We start from the raw sequence: 17,847 nt of genomic DNA, 5'->3' as shown, positions 1-17,847 counted from the left end.
ATTCTGTTTCATTTACATATTTTTATTCATAGCTCTGTGTCTAATATTTTATTATAGTTATATTTTCTGTTACATACGTGTATTGTGTCTCAGTCAGTGGATTCGTGCTAACTACGAACGTGTGAAAAAAAAAAAAAAAAACTTTACTGTCATGTGCTGCCGGTAAAACTAATACGAGTCAATAGGCGAAAAAAGCACATTGAAATTTTATACTCTTGTGACATAGTATTTTTTTTATTAAACTACCTCATTAACGTGTATGTTTTGCATGAAAAGTCATAATTTATGACTTTATAAATGGTAGAGCGCTCGCTTAGCATGCGAGAGGTAGCGGGATCGATACCCGCATTCTCCAGACCCTTTTTCCAAATGAACAATTTATGTAACTCGTACAGCATATGAAGGGGTAGTTTTATTAATAGCTGTACCATAGGGTATACATTCCAACTTTCTTTTTCATTGCAAATATACCTGCTTGTCTTTCCAGGTTAGTGCTCACCAAACACCGCATTCTTACGCCTCCCAGGAGGGGGAAAGAGAGTAAAAGCAGCTTTTCAGGGATGAACACAAATATGTGCGATAGTCGTGCTGTTCGAGAAACGAGGTTTTTCCTAACTCTTTGGTGGGGAGGCGGGTACTTGCAGAGTCATTTCCCAAGCACCTCGCGCTCGGTCCTGTAGGTGTCGCTGCGGGTGACGGGGACGCAACGCACCGCAACGCAACGCACCGCAACGCAACGCAACGCACCGCACTAATCGCTTTCAAAGATTGCCGGGGATGCTGCGCCTTGCTCGCATCCTGTCCAGTGTTTACCCTGTTTCTGGGATAGGCGCCGGGCCACCGCGACCCTGCATTACACTGCTGTGTGAATGGCAATAAATGTCGGAAATATGGTTATGACGTGTCGCAATAATTAATGAACTCTCAGCACCGCTCAGTGGCTCTGTTTTGTAACAGAATAATAACGATTTACTCAACCAAGATCGATCATTTGCTCTTTCACCATCTTTTCACCACAGACACCACAATTTCATTACGGATGCGTGTTGCACATTGCCAGCATTGTCTTCGGGGCTTTTCATCAATACAGTATATTGCACATCCCATGGAATGGGAGCAGATTCAGCTAATCATCTAATGTCAGCTCAAGGGAACGCGTCTCCGTGATTGCGTTTCTTTTACTGTAGTGAACACACAGGACGGTACCAAGTACAGTACGGTTCTCTAGTGTACATTAAACGCATGGATGAGCAGCAGTTTTTTTTCATCGTATTTTCATTCTGCAACGACTTGACTTCCTCGCTTCGCTACCAGCTGAACGCTTGATCGCAGCCCACGTATTAACTTAAAGTGCATCCAAGAAGTTGCGTGTTCGTTTTCGCGCCATACAGGTGAAGCATTGGCTCCAAACCCAAAAATAACATCTTCTTGGAGTGCGGACGGTTGGAATTTTGTTGGCACACTGCTGGGTGGCATATGATACTGGCGAGCTGTAAAACTGAACGAAATACAGCACAGCACTTCTCGCAAGAGGAGGAGGAGCAGCGCCCCTTCGACGCGGTTCGTCCTCCTTTCGAACTAACATATTAATCTAGAGGCGAAAGCGCCGCCTGACTGGAGAACGCGCAGCAGCGCATGCGCACGATCGCCCGCGGCTCTCCGGGGGCATTCCCGCGCGGCTCACCTAATGTCTGCAGAAATCCCTCGCGGCGTGTCCGCGCGAGACTCCGCGAGGTTCGGAGATGCCGACGTTCATTTGGAACGTCCGTCACGCGGGAGTGCACCGCTGTGCGCGAGCAGCGGCGCGCGTCAGCAGGAAAAAAGCTGCTGAGGAGGAGTTCGGAAACGCGCCTCGGTTTTTCGTCACGCTTTGCAGCGAAAGAGTGACAGTTTTCCTTTGGGGATATCTGGATATTGAATATTAAAGTGCATGTATAACATGAAAATTACATTAAGAATTTTCAAAATCTTCGGTCTTTATTATCAGTTATAATAAGAGGTCAGCCGTGTACTGGAACTGGCTTTAATTATAATGAAGTATTGTAATAATATGTATCATTATAAAAGTAATCTGTACGAAACTAGTGAAGATGGTAGAAGACAGTCACTGGCGTTGAGGTACAAGGAGTTGCAATATGCAGTAGCTGATCGGTTGATTGATTAGTGGATCAGAAAGGCCTCTGAGTGGTGAACGGCAGAGCACCTCTGGATTGGAGATTTGCTGGAACCTTCTGTGTGTAGGTGACAGCGGTTTGCGTCCACAGTGAAGTCAGGGAAATGTTCTCGTTTTTATACAGAATAGATTAAACTCGAAAGCTTTTTCAAGGGCCACGAAAGTCAAATTTGTGACATAAAGTAACTTCACAAGAGGCAACAAGTTAATTGTCATATATAGTTAGATGTTGTGGGCTCACGTGGACGGTGAGGTAACACGGCGCTCTTCCCTTATGGCGCCGAAAATACTGCTGCTTAAGGGCCGAACTCGAACGACTGGTGTGCAAAGGAAGACACCGGAGAGTAGAGTTAAATAAAGCACCGTGACAATGTCAGTATAACGCCGTCAAACCTACGCTTTTGAATTAGCATGTGTAAAAATAGACTTGCACCAGCAAGCAGACAGCTACTACTAATCTTTTCGTGTCACAGCGGCAAGGCAAGGGAACAGACTCCACGAGGGAACCGGTACAGGAGATCCAGTGACATACTTTAATAGGATATAGGAAGATTTATAAGTGAGCGGGACTGTGGGCTAGTTGGTGACGCTCCTTTACCAAAGCAAATGTACCTCATTGTCACACAAGTGAAGACATGAAAGTGTTTCACACAATGCTGGGTATGACAGCCCATGTGTCATGAGAGAAGAACCTGCAACTCGACTTTTTCACTCACCATTCGGTCTCCGTGTAAGAAACACGGCAGCTAATAATTCTTTCCACTAGCTCTCACTTCCACATGTATTGCGCAATTACACATATGTGTAAGATCTATTTTTAAATGCTTATATTTAATCATTTCTACAGGGATGATTTTATCACCATAGTAATTACTGAAGGCCACCATTACCAATGATCTCTGATCTGAATAATGACTAGAGACAAATCTATCAGCGGACATACAGGTCTTGCACATTAGCACTGGTTGTATTCTTTTTTTCCTATTGGTACAGGTTTATCGTTGAAATCACAATATTTTTTCCGTTTCAGTCAGTTATGATTATTTACAGAATGCACCTATGGTTTCCAGGCCATCATACTGCATATGTGATTATGTCAGCCTTAGTTTCTGTATGATTTTATCTACTTTAGAAACAGATTACACTTTTACTCCAAAATGTAGTGATGACAGGTTAGTAATTAAACAAAAAGTTTCCTCCACAGAGATTTGTGGAAATTTGTGAGGTGCAATGCATTTGTGGAAATGGAGTTTTATTTATTCTTAGAAACAGAAAGTGCTGAAATATGTGTTTATAGTTCTGGTAAAGTACAGTTTTATACTCCAGGAATTCCATCATTTGCAATCATTAAGAACTCAGGGTGGTGCACACACTGCAGTGAATAACTGTAGTTAGTTATCTGTGATGCAGTCAACTGAGTTTTGGGTTCACTGAAAGCTGCTGGGAAAGGGTCACAGCGCCATGGCTCCAAGAGTAGACAGGCTTCTAAGATGTGGATGATGGGGTTTTGGTTGCATTTACTTAAATTTGAATTTACTTAAATTTACTTGCACCATTGGCGTGATCCTCAGCGTTTTTTTTCATAAAGAAAGTAGGGCTGTGAGTGCAGCGCAGGGCTAGGACCTGGGGCACCGCCATGTACAGCAGGTTGAGCACCATGACCGGCCACCATCGCTCCCCCGGGGTCTGGAATTGTGATGGAGTATTTGGGTGGAGAGATGCTCCAATGTGGGACCACTGGGACTAAGGAAAGAGAAAGGTCAACAATGGATTACAGCTGTTCCGCAAAACATGTCAAACACACACCGTAATCATTTCAGTGTTTCTCACGCTCAGCACTCAAGCTTTAGAATGAGCTTTGCCTCCATATTTAGTAGACTCCCAGGCTGCACACCTGTAGGTGTCCTGAAGGCCACCTTCTTCACGCAGCACCTTGGGATTGTTCAGCCTCAGCTCTGATCTGACGCTCATCAACTTTTACTTCGCACGTCTGTCCTCGTATTACTTTATCGTCACAGTTCATCTGAAATTGGTATCATGTAAGAGTGATGTGGATTGGGGGTGCGGTGGTGTGGCGGGCTTGACCAGGCCCTGTTCTCTGGCAGGTCTGGGGTTCGAGTCCCGCTTTGGGTGCCTTGTGACGGACTGGTGTCCCGTACTGGGTGTGTCCCCTCCCCCTATGCCCTGTGTTGCTGGGTTAGGCTCCGACTCAGTGCAACCCTGTTTGGGACAAGCGGCTGCAGCCAGTGTGTGTGTAATAGTGATTATTATAGCAATGAAACGGTTACAGTTAAAAAGCTATATAATTTGTACCAGCAATGTTTAAGGTTACCAATGTACAGTACTGTATATGCATTCTCTTCCATCATTTCTGTCTAATAAGTTATGTTGCATCACATAAAACAGTTATCCTACAGCTAAATATATCTTCAGCTTCCCACAAAGATGATATGTGGTGCATTTCTCAAAGGGCAAGGTGAACTGGTTCATACGCAGTGTCCTGCTCCACTTTGTGTTTCTGCACCTATTGTTAGTACGAGGAGCACACAACCAGCATGCCCAGAAAGGAGATTCTGTGCTCGTCCAGGGAGATCTCCACACTCCTTTGATTAAGAGAGCTGAACCGCGGTACACTTGAGCCACCATGCTGTGTGAGAGGGTCTCAGACCATGGCTGCAGACAGTCCTTCTCGACTGACAGGCGTTTGATCAAAAGCCCCGGGGGCGGTAGCCTGTTTTACAGGGGGAGCTGGAATAAAAGGAACCCAACTGTAATCTACATATTACACTAAACCATCTGGCACGAGTTTTGATAACACAGTCTTGTGGGTGGGAAATGGTGTGCACAAATAAAGATTTTTTTGTCCCGGATATTTCATTGCAGTTCATTCCTGTGCCGGAGAGACGGTTTCACAGACGATAAATACTCTCGCCAGCCTTTTGAATATGCCGTGAAGCTGATTTGAGTCTCTGACCTCTGTGGCTCACAGAATGCAGAGCAGTACGCGAAGTGCTGAGTCCTACCTGAGCCACGGCTCCGGCAAAAAACACGGTCCAATCGACCATCCAGGTGCAGCCTGGCGTCCGCAGCCCATAGGCGAACGCAGTCAGCTGGGGCAGGCCGTAAAAGAGGAAGAGCAGCATCTGCAGCACGGATCACATCACACGTGAGAGGTGCTGTTTGCGGAGAGGCTGCACTCTGCGTGGTGGACGAGCACTCGCACAGCACAAACACTGCTGCTGACAGCAACACAGGACACAAAGAGGCGCTGAAGCAGCCTGTGGAATATAAATAGCTATTTATCAGGCATCCAAATGACAGTAAATCACCCTCTCTCGCCGCAAATTGGAAAAAACAAAGCACTCGAAGCTAAAAGTGCATAGCAGACATGCTGCATGTAAAGGCCTTTGACCCTTTTTATTCTTGTTCTAAGAGCCGTGCGGACAGCGCCCGTGAGTAACGTATTGAGTGCGCGGTTCCTTTCACTATGTTTTTAAAGCCCGCATCCATATTTTCTGCTGCTGACATTTCCGATGGTGTAAACCCCTCCGCGCTCTTATTCGTGCTCTTGGTTTTTATGCCTGCGTTGAAGCAGGCCCTGCAGGCACATAAAAGAGACTGTCACAGGGGTAACTCTGTTAAGAGTGTGCAGTTATAATCACGCTACCTCTAATAGCTCATTTACATCATAACAGACATGCAGGAGGATTGCAACAAAAGAGTAAATATTTCAACCAGCGTTAAAAAAACGCCAAAAAAGCCATTTGTACAAGATGCACATTGTGCTTCTACTATTTCGTATCTCCATGAACGACCATGAGGAAGTACAATTAGCTGGTCGCCAACGTTCGTGCTGATTGAAAGTGTCCCGGTGTCCTCTGGGGCATGTCCACTGGTTCTGCTGTGGATCGGCAGCCTGCTGGGATTTATCGCTGACAGTAATTAAAAAGGTGAATAAGGACAGGAAAATTAGCATCCTAAGCAGCAACCTCTTACACACACACACACACACACACACACACACACATACACACACACACACCGCGGCAGCCTTTTAATTTTAGACTCTTGGACTCAAGGGAGGGGGAGATTAGCTTATCAAGCGCCTGCCACCCCGTTCCCTACCTGATCGATGACTCACCATCATGCACAGTCTCCAGTGGTAGTGAGCACTTTTGATAACCTATTGACTGGAGCGAAGAACGACGACACAACACAGAACCGAACGCTAGCGCCTTCGTACAGAGAGGCCTACCATCTGTGCAAAACAGTTTCCCTTTCAGACTAAAGAAAGTGAGATCAAATCAGCCCTTTATAACCTCATCTCAAGGTAATGATGAAATGTTGCTTTTTCATGAGTTAGCAGAGTTATGTGAAGGCCGGAGAAGTGAGACTAAAATTAATTTTGAGCAAGTCGAAGGTGTCGGATTTACAAGCGGACAGTACAAGAGAGTACTCTATTAGGGCGCAGTAGTCCTGTTCTCACCATCACCCTTGGATACCCTGCTGGATCCTTCAGGTAGGGTTCATACCGGGAGACATAGGTTGAGCAGACCTCCTGAGGACAACCAAGGGCTACCTGCAATGAAGGGAAGAACAAGGAGAAGGGAGGAAGAAGATCACAGTGAAGTAAAGTCTCTAAGGTCAGTCTAGGCCCAGGCTATTCAGCTACAGTCCTGCAATGTTGAGTTCATAGCTCTAGCTCTACTAAATTCACTAAAATCTGAAGTGATTCAATATTTACAGTAAAATTAAGAAAGGCTCTACAGTTCAGCTGGAACAACAACCTGCTGGTTTCAGTCCTCCAGGACTGTAGTCGAAAAACCCTCGACAAGATCTACACTCACAAAGCCCCGGAAGAGAGTGAAGCCCATGATGCCCAGCAGAAGGACAAAGAGGAGCAGGTCTAGAGGGCGTGAGAACAGGCCTTTCCTATGTTCACGCTCAACCTGGGGCAAAATGAGAGCAAAATATTCAGGGAAACATGGGACCGTGTAAAGGCCACAGCAGGGCAGCTGGATACACCAGTGAAGCACACCGGCACCATCCTGTTTTCTTACCGTAATTGCTGAGATGATTGGCAGCTCTCTCGGTCGGCAGAATAGAGTGACTGCCCCCCACAGAGGTACCAACAGGAATGGCATGTTGAGCCAGAAAGCGGGACGAATCTCAGCACCATATTTACCTATGGAAATACCACATTATATCAACAATGGCCGTTAGAATAGCTGTACCAGAAACACAGAAGACTCCTCCTGTTTTCTGTATCAAGTTATCCAATGTAGCATTTGCTTATTAATACAGGTTTCCCTCACATAACAAGCATAATTAATTCCAGAAGATCTACCATTAAAAGAACTGTAATAAAAATAACTTAATTTTCTTTAAACAGGAAAAATAAATGAGTTCTTGAACAACAAAAAGTACACATGATTTTTCACCAAATAGACAAGATTTCTTCCTTACCTTCTAAATATGGACAAAATCTTACTCAAAACCAAGTCATAACAGCAGTCTGAATCTCAGGACTGCTCTGGAAACCTTTAAATCCCGGTATAAGACCCACATGTTCAAAATTGCTCATACATGTAAAATGTTTTTCGATATATTTTACCTTCATCATTTATCTTATCATTGTTTTCTCTGTTTAATCTGTCGTTTTATTTTGTTGTTCCAAAGCAGCATGGTGGCATAGCAGGTGTCTCACAGTTTCCGGCTCAGCCATTGTAGAGTTTGCATGATTGCTCTGTGTTCACAAAAGATTCCTTCCACAGTCTAGACATGTGTTTCAGAGGAACTGGAGACTCTAAACTGCCCACAGTGTGTGGGTTTATGATGGACTGGTGTCCAATCAGGGTGAAAACTAGCGTGCACCCTAAGCTTCCAAGATAGGCTCTGGACCAGCATAACTCTGCATTGCACAAGCAATTACCTACAATGGTTTGGTTTTGTTATTCATTTAGCTGACACTTTTCTCCAAAACAACTTGCAATGTTAAGCTTATACATCTGGGCAATTTTACAAGAAGAATTCAGGGTAAGCACCTTGCTCAACAGCTGAAGGTGGGATTCAAACATACAACCTTATAGGCCAAAGGCAACAGCACTAACCATTGTGCTACCAGCAGCCCCACTTATACCCTTGTGGCTGTGAGTTTTAAATGCCATTTTTTTCTTTTGTTGTTTTATTTTCTCCTTTCATTGTTGTAATTTTTTTAAATTCTGGTATGTATTGCATAATACTTTAGAGCTGTGATCCATTTTTACTCTTCATGTCACACCCCCAACCAAGCCCCAGTTAGACACACCTGGAGGAATCAGCAAGACAGGGTCTAAACACAGCCCACCCACTGCTGTCAGGTTGCGGAATCACCCCGAGACAACCGTCCACTCTACTCCTGCACGTGGCCTGTGACTCTTTGCCGTGTTTCCTTGCCCCATGACTCCACTGTTCCGGTTCCGATCATTGCTCTCCACCCCGATTCCGACTTCGAATTCTCCCTCTGAACGACATTTGCACCCGGGGTCCTGAAACCTCGCCCATCCCGAACCACGACTCTTGTCTTGCCCCGCAATCGGATCCAGCCTCTTGCCTCTTGTCTCTTTCTCCTAATTGTATTTTCTACGAGATGTACGTCACTTTGGAGAAAATCGTCTGCTAAATGAATACATGTAAATATAACTGGACCTGGCTATGAAGGTAGACAGAAAAAGCTACAGCCCATGTGGGGAAAATGCCTATTTTGCGTGGTGCTCGATATCACCAAGGCTTCTATTTTGAACTGAAATTGTTGTTGTCATTAAGGTGTTTCTTGTAAGCGTGAGTCAGTAGCTGATTGCGTTCATTTTAAGATACAAATAGCATTTTAGCATTTACCAGTTAGCCCAAGGTTCCTTTGTTATAGGAGGGAAGCCTGTATTAAATTAGCCGTACAGTGTGAGGCCTTGGGTAGAGAAGTCTTAGAACAACTTTCTGTATTATTTACCGTACACATTCTAGTCTTAGATCATTTCTAAAACGTGGGTTTTTTTTAAGAAAAGGTGCAAAAATACCCGAAGGAAGCGATGTTTGTGTTGGATGGAATACAAAACAAACTGAGCTTTTAAATCTTTGAAACAATGCTGACAAAGAGTGTGTTCAGCTGTTGCTTGACAACAGAGAGCACACGCATTATGATTGCAGGCAGTACACGCCAGTGCTGTAACAACAGTGCCGTGAACATGTTGCACTGATTATAATCCTGGGTCTAAGGCAGGGCCATCCAAATCCGTTCTTGAGGACTGTACGTCTGCTTCTTTCATTCCAACCTGCTGCACTGCTCCAATTATCGGTTTATTATCTGCACTGTTTATACCAATGCCTTATTCATAAAAGGGAGTGTTAAATACAATGTGAAATATAGCTGTGATCCTCATACAGTCATACACTTTTAAAACATCAAATTCACGGACGAGGAAGTATTTAAGAGAGGTAGTTCCAGAAAAAACTAGGGGGGGGGTGTGGTGGTGCAGCGGGTTGGACCGAGTTTTGCTCTCCGGTGGGTCTGGGGTTCAAGTCCCGCTTGGGGTGCCTTGTGAGGGACTGGCATCCCCTCCTGGGTGTGTCCCCTCCCCCTCCGGCCTTCCGCCCTGTGTTGCCGGGTTAGGCTCCGGCTCCCCGCGACCCCACATGGGACAAGCGGTTCAGACGGTGTGTGTCTCCTAGCAAAAACTTGCACAGAGGCATCCCACCCTGATGTTATTCATACAGGGAGATGGTCTCTTACCGATGACAATCCCGAGCACAAACACAAGCATGTTGGCTGACAAGGAACCAGCCCAGAAGAGGCCCACGCTGCGGTACGGCTTCCTGCGCGGAGACAGTGCCACCACAAGCTTTTCCAACATGTCTTTCTTAGCGTTTAACACTGGAGTGTGAGAAACTGCGGAAGTCTAGGAAAAGAAATCATTGTTTGGTAGTGAAAACAACTAAGCACTCTATAGTACTATCATGGCAACAGGGGAAAAAGTGATGCTGACACTGGAATACAATGGATTGTACAGAAAGACAAAACAAAAGGTATAGAAACTGCCCTACTTGATATCCATTCTGCGCACCATGAGGAGATACAAGAAGAAATGAACAACGCCATCCCAGTAGCACATCATGATACCATAGGCTGTGCCCAGGTACGGCTCCCCCTGCAGAACATGGGAAAAGTACTGTGTGGATGTGTTCAGAAGACAACGTTTTAAGGTACATGAATTAATTTGTGATGCACCGCGCTGTAGTTGCGCCTGATGGAGAAACGCAGTCCACTCCTGTGCTTTTTCATCTCTCTGAACTCCACCGATTAACTAAAGTCGTCACATTAACAGAGAACAACGTCATCTGGCTTTTGCAGATGTCAGTAACAAACTGACTCGCAGCCACGTTTCACGGTGAAGATGATCTCAAGTAGAGTCCTTTTCAAAATAGTGGCATTATCCAATGAGAGACGTTCATGAAATCCCAGAAGCGCAAGGAAACGGCACGCACACTTTGCAGCCCTACAGCAGCAGTCCCCACCCTGATACTCACCGCTTCCCGGTAGAAATCCATGAAGCCAGAGATGAAGCCGTCGTACTCAAGGGCGCTGGTCAGGTCAATGATGCAGGTGAAAGAGAACTCAACGCACACTGACGAGAAGATACATATATGCAGTCACGCGCAGCCTTTCGGTCACTCTCGGCTTCAACGTCTATCTCCCACAGTCTTACACAGAACCTGGATCTTCCCCGTGGATCCCAGTTAGGGTTAGTTTATTAAAAAGTAAAAATACAGTACAATACAATCATATGTGCCATACAAACGTGTTACCTGCTCACTAATGTACTCTACTAGATATAGCTTCTCGAATCGGACCGTGAGGGGCACGGTGGCGCAGCGGATTTGGCTGGGTCCTGCTCTCTGGTGGGTCTGGGGTTTGAGTCCCGGCTGGGGTGCCTTGTGATGGATTGCCGGGCTAGGCTCCGGCTCGCCGTGACTCTGCTTGGGACAAGCGGCTTCAGCAAGTGTGTGTGTGTGTGTGTGTGTGTGTGTGTGTGTGTGTGTGTGATCGGACCATACTAATGACCTCTCTCACATACAGTACGTTCAACTCCACAAATCTACGCTTCTCATTCTTCACCACGGTACTTCCAAACCAACAAAGATCTGGGAGGCGCTGAAATTTTGAAATGTTTCATATTCTTACATTCTGAAAAGGGAATAATTACCATCTGTAATTACTGAAGGGAAAAATTACTGTAATGGTATCATCAGAGAAGAAAAGAAACCTTCCTACTACTTTTAATTATGTCGGACATATGTGGCGTCGCAGTGCCGAAGGGCTCGGTTCAAACACAAGCTGCCAGTGAAGAGTTAACCTGCAACAACCAGCCACCCTTGATTTCTCACACTGTATATATATTAAAAAAAATCGTCTGAACAGCTATTGATTTCTCTCGCTGTGGAAGGAGATAATGATGTCTGCAAGCTGTTGGGTTCGAAGGAGATTCACACCGGAGGCTGAGGGCTTCGTATTCCCAGGGTTCAAAGTTGCATGTCACCGAAAGGGCGCTTCAGAAAGGCAAAGAATACCCCAGTGAGGCAGCCCAAAGGGTTTGAGGGAAACGAATAAAAAGTGGCATTAGGGGAAATAAAATGAAAGGAAGAAGATACCTAAGGGCAGAGTATGGCACAGATAAAGATTACTTGTGCCGTGTGTGAAACAGTGTATCTCCGTTTTCTTATTTCCACTATTCTGTAGAGACACATTTCTGCCTGTTGTTTTTCCCCTAAACTATTTATACTGCGGCGTTCTTCCGAATTCCTTTAAAAAACTTGTAGCTTTCGACACGTACTTACCGCAGAGAGGATAAGGGGGGAAGAAGGTAGTTAAGAAGACGGATAAATTATTAGTGATGGTGCAGGATCTGCCACATTCCGCGCTGTATCCCAGTGTTTCCCACACTTTATACCGATTGCCACAGCAATACTGCTACTGTTTTAAGAGGATTTTGCAAAACAACCTGAATGTATCGAAAAGAGAGCTTTGGCAAAGCGGCAGAACAGAGAGTCGCACGCAAACGTGGGTCTAATGGGAGAGACACGTGGGCAAACACACGCAGACGACGGTGATGTTTCTCTCTGCAGGGCCGTCTTGGTTAAGCTGAACCACCTGACAGGTGAGATAAGCGGATAATCGTCACCACGATAACAGGGTGGCGAATGCTGAGTTCACGAGTCTGTCGTTTTTCTTTTTTCATTCTCTTTCGAAAAGCTCTGCTGCAGACAAAGCACAGTGAGAAACGGGACTACGGTAAAAGAGTTTTGACTACGCGTCTCGGAGAATTATACTTGTCGTATATTCTGTAATCTCTGCTTTGCATAACTTGGTTTTACTTGGCTCCAACAATGAGGCATACAGGAAAAAACTCCAGAAAATCATCTGAATAAAAGGGGAATGTAATTAAAAGTCCAAAAAGATGTACAGATTGACAAAGTTAGGCTGAAATTAAAACAGGGTACGGAGAATTTACACGTTCTCACCTCAAGCAAGCTAAGGCCAGACTGCACCCTGGCTAAAACCCAGAGCAGGATAAGCTGCTTTCAGATAAATGAATGAACAATGAATGTAATTCATCATTGTAAGTAACAATATCGTGTGTTCAGCAAAATAAAGTTCAGCAAATCCCGGGATCAAGGTTTCTGCTGCACATTGCAATTTGATTTAGGCACCAAAGCAAATTTCAGGATGCTCTGATCAATAATGATTACATTTATAAAGTAAAAGTCCACTTAGGAACGTGCCCCCATATACAGGTGTATAAGGAAATAAATAACTATGTGGCATTTGGCGCAAAAGAGTGTCACTGGGTTTTAGCATTGGGGTGTAGAGCTTGAATTCGGTTGAAAACCAATGAATTTTTTGGACCTTACCATAAAAAAGGAGATCTTTGGGTGGCCTGTGACGGACCGAGAGGAAGGCCAAGAGGAACACCAACACCAGCACTACCGCTCCAATTTCCAGAATGACAAATGGTCTGCAGCAGGAAGAACAACAGAAGAGGAGCGCTTAGGGAAATGAGCCTCGTTGCAGAATGCAGAATTTATAGATTTATCTACATTTATCCACCGCAAATGTCATTGTGCAATTTCCACGGGACATTTTATTTTGCTCTTCTCCAGCTTGTTCCCGTCTAGGTTTTAGCACTTATTCTTTCAGTGCTGCTGAAAAGTCGGACCGAGACCATCGAAATGACCACACGAAGTGTCAGGAGACGTGGCGCGAGGCGTGGAAGCGCACGACATACACACGGTGCGCGTGTGGCAAACAGCTCGCAGCCAGGAGAACAGGGGGCCATCGTTGCCCCCTTTTTCTTTGGCTCCATAAGCATCACCAACATTAGTATAATCACGCTGCTTTCCCACAGCGATCCAAAGAGCTCTTTGTCCTCATGAAGCTGGTAGTACAAGACCGCACTGCTTGCGCAGCCAGGGGGGCTATCAGGCAGCTTCATCCTACACCCCCCGACCACAAAGGCCACAGGGCTCCGGGCCGAAGGCTCCCCTAGGCAGGGGTCACGAGGGCCCGTCTCACTTGCGCGGCGCCCAAGGCTGCTTATTTCTACACGCACACACACTAAGTTGTGCACGGACCACCCAGCTGCGAGGGAAAAAGGGCTCCGTCGGCCCAGAGCGCCTCCCTCCACTCCTCCCCGACGGTCTCCGATTGACCCCGAGATCACCGCGTAAATGGCGGCAGAGGGATCGGAGCCTCACCATTGTTGCGCTCCTGGCTCAGATTTAAGGGGGAGTCATTGTGAAGAGCAGCTTCTATTGATTTCTTCCAACAATATACGGGCCTATAAAACGCAAGTTATTTCGCTCGCGGTGTACATTGTGTGAGAAAGTGTCAAGGTGCCCACAAACGGCGGGGCGTCGGGCCACAGCGGCCTGAAATGTATGCGTGCAATACAGTGTGCAAATACACAGAGTACACTGTATACCGCCCGTCGGGAGAAATTCATCGCGCTGTCCCTGCGGCCTCGGCTAACGGTCACTCGCTGTTCGTACACCCCGAGGTTCAAGAAGAGCCATTGGTGTTATCGTGCAGTAACACACTCCGGTGTGAAGTTATGTTATTAAATGAACTGTTCTTGATAACAGCGTTATCCATTTAATGATTCCCGGTGTGTGAAATAATGCTCTTGGCTCGTATCGGACACCTTTTTACTTCGAAAGGTGACCGGATGTCAGCAAACAGTACTAATCTTCTGACGTGGGAACGGGATCAGCGTCAGGCACGGAGACGGAGCAGGGCGGCGTGTTTGTCTTTGAGTGCGTGCCCGCGTGTGCGTGAGTGCGTTTCTCGGCTGATTTTGCCTAAGCAGCGCGGTGAGAGCGCTGTGATTAGGATTAAACCTCCGCGGCAAATGTGAAACATTTCCAGAGTGCCTCCTGATCAGCGTTGGTCTCACCTCATTCCTCACCCAAAGCCAGTGAGCTGTGGATAATGGAATAACAAAATCGATAGAAGATAAAGGTCTCCATCGTTTACCCTCTTTCACAAACATACTATTGACTGGGGTAGCCTAACAGTAATAATAATAATAATAATAATAATAATACATTTACATATTGTCAATAATACCATTATTATTTTTTTGTGCTGAAAATAATTGTTTATTATTATTATTCACTGTGATCTTGACTTGGGCAGGCAGTTAGAGACACTGAGAGAGTATGAATCATTATTATTATTATACACACACACACACACACACACCATCTGAAACTGCTTCTCCCATATGGGGTCATGGGGAGCCGGAGCCTAACCCAGCAACACAGGGCGAAAGGCTGAAGGGGGAGGGGACACACCCAGGACGGGACGCCAGTCCATCACAAGGCACCCCAAGCAGGACTCGAACCCCAGACCCACTGGAGAGTAGGACCCCGTCGAACACACTGCACCCCCCCATTATTATTATTACTACTACTACTACTACAACTACAGTAGTGGTAGTAGTACTGCCACTGATTGTATAAAGCCGCCCCATCCTGAGCCTCCATAACGTGACCGAGAACTAAACGAGGAAAAGACGGAACAGAACAATCCTGCTATTGCAGCGCGTCTCGTATTTGTAATGAGCGTCTGGCGCCACCTAGAGGTGGATTTAAAAAAAAACACTTTGTGGCGGACCGTCTGCGACTTCGTGGCGACACAAAGACACAGTGGACTACAGACTGACTGGCTGACTGGCTGGCAGACCGACCGACTGCCTGGCTGACCGACTGACCGACCGACCGACCGACCAACCGACCGACTGACTGACTGACTGCCTGAATGTCTGACTGGTTGGCTGACCGACCGACCGACCGACCGACCGACTGCCTGGCTGAGTGAGTGAGTGACTGCCTGAATGCCTGAATGCCTGACTGGTTGGCTGACCGACCAACTGACTGACTGACTGACTGGCTGGCTGGCAGACCGACCGACTGCCTGGCTGACCGACCGACCGACCGACCGACCAACTGACTGACTGACTGAGTGAATGTCTGACTGGTTGGCTGACCGACCGACCGACCGACCGACCGACCGACCGACCGACCAACTGACTGACTGACTGGCTGACTGACTGACCGACTGACTGCCTGAATGCCTGACTGGTTGGCTGACCGACTGACTGACTGACTGACTGACTGACTGACTGACTGGCTGGCTGGCAGACCGACCAACTGCCTGGCTGACCGACTGACCGACCGACCGACCGACTGACTGACTGAGTGACTGGCTGACTGACTGACTGACTGGCTGGCTGGCAGACTGACTGACTAACTGGCTGGCTGGCATACCGACCGACTGCCTGGCTGACTGACTGACCGACTGATTACCTGAATGCCTGACTGGTTGGCTGACCGACTGACTGACTGACTGACTGACTGACTGACTGGCTGGCTGGCAGACCGACCGACTGCCTAGCTGACCGACTGACCGACCGACCGACCGACTGACTGACTGACTGACTGACTGACTGACTGGCTGGCTGGCAGACCGACCAACTGCCTGGCTGACTGACCGACCAACTGCCTGGCTGACCGACTGACCGACCGACCGACCGACTGACTGACTGACTGACTGACCGACTGACTGCCTGAATGCCTGACTGGTTGGCTGACCGACTGACTGACTGACTGACTGACTGACTGACTGACTGACTGGCTGGCTGGCAGACCGACCGACTGCCTGGCTGACCGACTGACCGACCGACCGACCGACTGACTGACTGAGTGACTGCCTGAATGCCTGACTGGTTGGCTGACTGACCGACTGACTGACTGACTGACTGGCTGGCAGACCGACCGACTGCCTGGCTGACCGACCGACTGACTGAGTGACTGCCTGAATGCCTGACTGGCTGGCTGACCAACCAACTGACTGACTGACTGCCTGACTGACAGACTGACTGCCTGCCTGAATGCCTGACTGCTTAACAGCTTGACTGACTGACTGCCTGACCAACCGACCGACCAACCGCCTGCCTGACCGACTGACCGACTGCCTGCCTGACTGACTGATTGACTGACTGACTGAGCTCTGAAGACTCTTACTATTTCGTGCACATTGTCTAAAGTTTCCCTTGTCACTCCTGTCAAACGTGTCAATAAGTCGGAGCAAAATGGTGAGGGTGGAAGGTCGCTGCAAGAGCACTTACCCTTGGAAGGCAGGCACGTTGTTCATGGTGTAGAGAACCGCGAGGGCGGACAGGGACGAAAGGAAAATACACACTTCTTGCGACACGTCCATCTTCCCGAAATTGGGGGGTGGGGGGGCAAAGAAATGACAGTGAGTCACTCAGCCAGCTTCTTGGGCGTGTGGGGGGGTCCTCAGCATGAATGACAGCTGCCTAATAATAATGCGCCCGCACATACACACGTTATTGACAGAACCTGAGAAGCTCTTATCGCCCTGTGGGAATAAAACAGAGAAAACAGGTGAAAAAGGGACTTTATGCTGAAATCACGCTGACTCAGTCAAAAAGTTGGGCCCACAAACAGGTCCAGAACCTCTTGAGAAGCAGGCAGCCGGTACAGGGTTAGGGTTTGAGCTGCTGCCTTTGGTTGCATGTTCGAATCCCACCTCGAGCTGCAGTAGCCGTGAGCAAGGCACTTACCCCAAGTTCCTCCAGTAAAAAGGAGCGAGCAAGCAATGTAAACGTGTGTAAGTCGCAGTGGAGAAAAGCTGGGCCGGTGTTCCGTGGGCTCGCTGCCTTCTGTGTGTGTGTGTGTGTGTGTGTGTGTGTGTGAAGGTGCACCTTCTTTGCGGGGCTCAGAGAGGTATGTCGGTGTGCAGCGGATTATCCCGGGGTTTTAAAAGGTTCTTGTACCTGCTACCGCACAGCCTAATCCGTCCACATCCTGCTTTACAGCATCACAATCATCTCGTGTGACCCGCTTTGTACCGATCCTAACCCTAACCCCTACTCATTCTCCTTTCATTGTCTGCCTACCAATAACTGGGCCACAGTCTTACTCAGAAACCATGTGTGTTACACATGGCTTCTCAGTCTTTTGGCTAAGATCAAAGTGTAGTGTTACACATTTAAAAAGAGTCTTGAAACTCTTCTGAATTCACTTCACCTATCCTCTCTTAAGTTTATGTAAGGTGTAAA

The 17,847-nt window shown here is 47.1% G+C and overlaps 1 protein-coding gene across 1 annotated transcript; it reads right to left on the bottom strand.

Annotated features, from left to right (window-relative positions):
- Positions 1-3,706: 3,706 nt before the first annotated feature.
- Positions 3,707-16,982, bottom strand: tm6sf2b (transmembrane 6 superfamily member 2b). The gene is made up of 10 exons (XM_018728091.1): positions 16,891-16,982; positions 13,115-13,218; positions 10,733-10,830; positions 10,250-10,353; positions 9,939-10,021; positions 7,234-7,358; positions 7,021-7,122; positions 6,660-6,752; positions 5,197-5,316; positions 3,707-3,916 (listed from the first exon to the last, which is right to left on the bottom strand). The coding sequence occupies exons 1-10, from the start codon at positions 16,980-16,982 to the stop codon at positions 3,707-3,709; spliced, it is 1,131 nt and encodes a 376-aa protein (XP_018583607.1).
- Between the last annotated feature and the right edge of the window lie 865 nt (positions 16,983-17,847).

The sequence above is a fragment of the Scleropages formosus genome, chromosome 9 (assembly GCF_900964775.1).
Source record: "Scleropages formosus chromosome 9, fSclFor1.1, whole genome shotgun sequence".
In the NCBI taxonomy this organism is placed as follows: Eukaryota; Metazoa; Chordata; class Actinopteri; order Osteoglossiformes; family Osteoglossidae; genus Scleropages; species Scleropages formosus.
The sequence above is the reverse complement of the archived record's forward strand: the minus strand, read 5'-3'. Positions and strand labels throughout refer to the sequence as shown.

What these genes read in the sequence shown, in the direction of transcription:
- tm6sf2b (XM_018728091.1), bottom strand. Translation starts at nt 16,982, where the DNA reads ATGGACGTGTCGCAAGAAGTGTGTATTTTCCTTTCGTCCCTGTCCGCC. An exon ending in GTGCGCAGAATGGATATCAA is followed by an intron (nt 10,022 to 10,249) that starts GTAGGGCAGTTT and finishes GTCTCCGCGCAG; the next exon opens with GAAGCCGTACCGCAGCGTGG. An exon ending in CAGGGTATCCAAGGGTGATG is followed by an intron (nt 5,317 to 6,659) that starts GTGAGAACAGGA and finishes TCCGTGCTGCAG; the next exon opens with ATGCTGCTCTTCCTCTTTTA.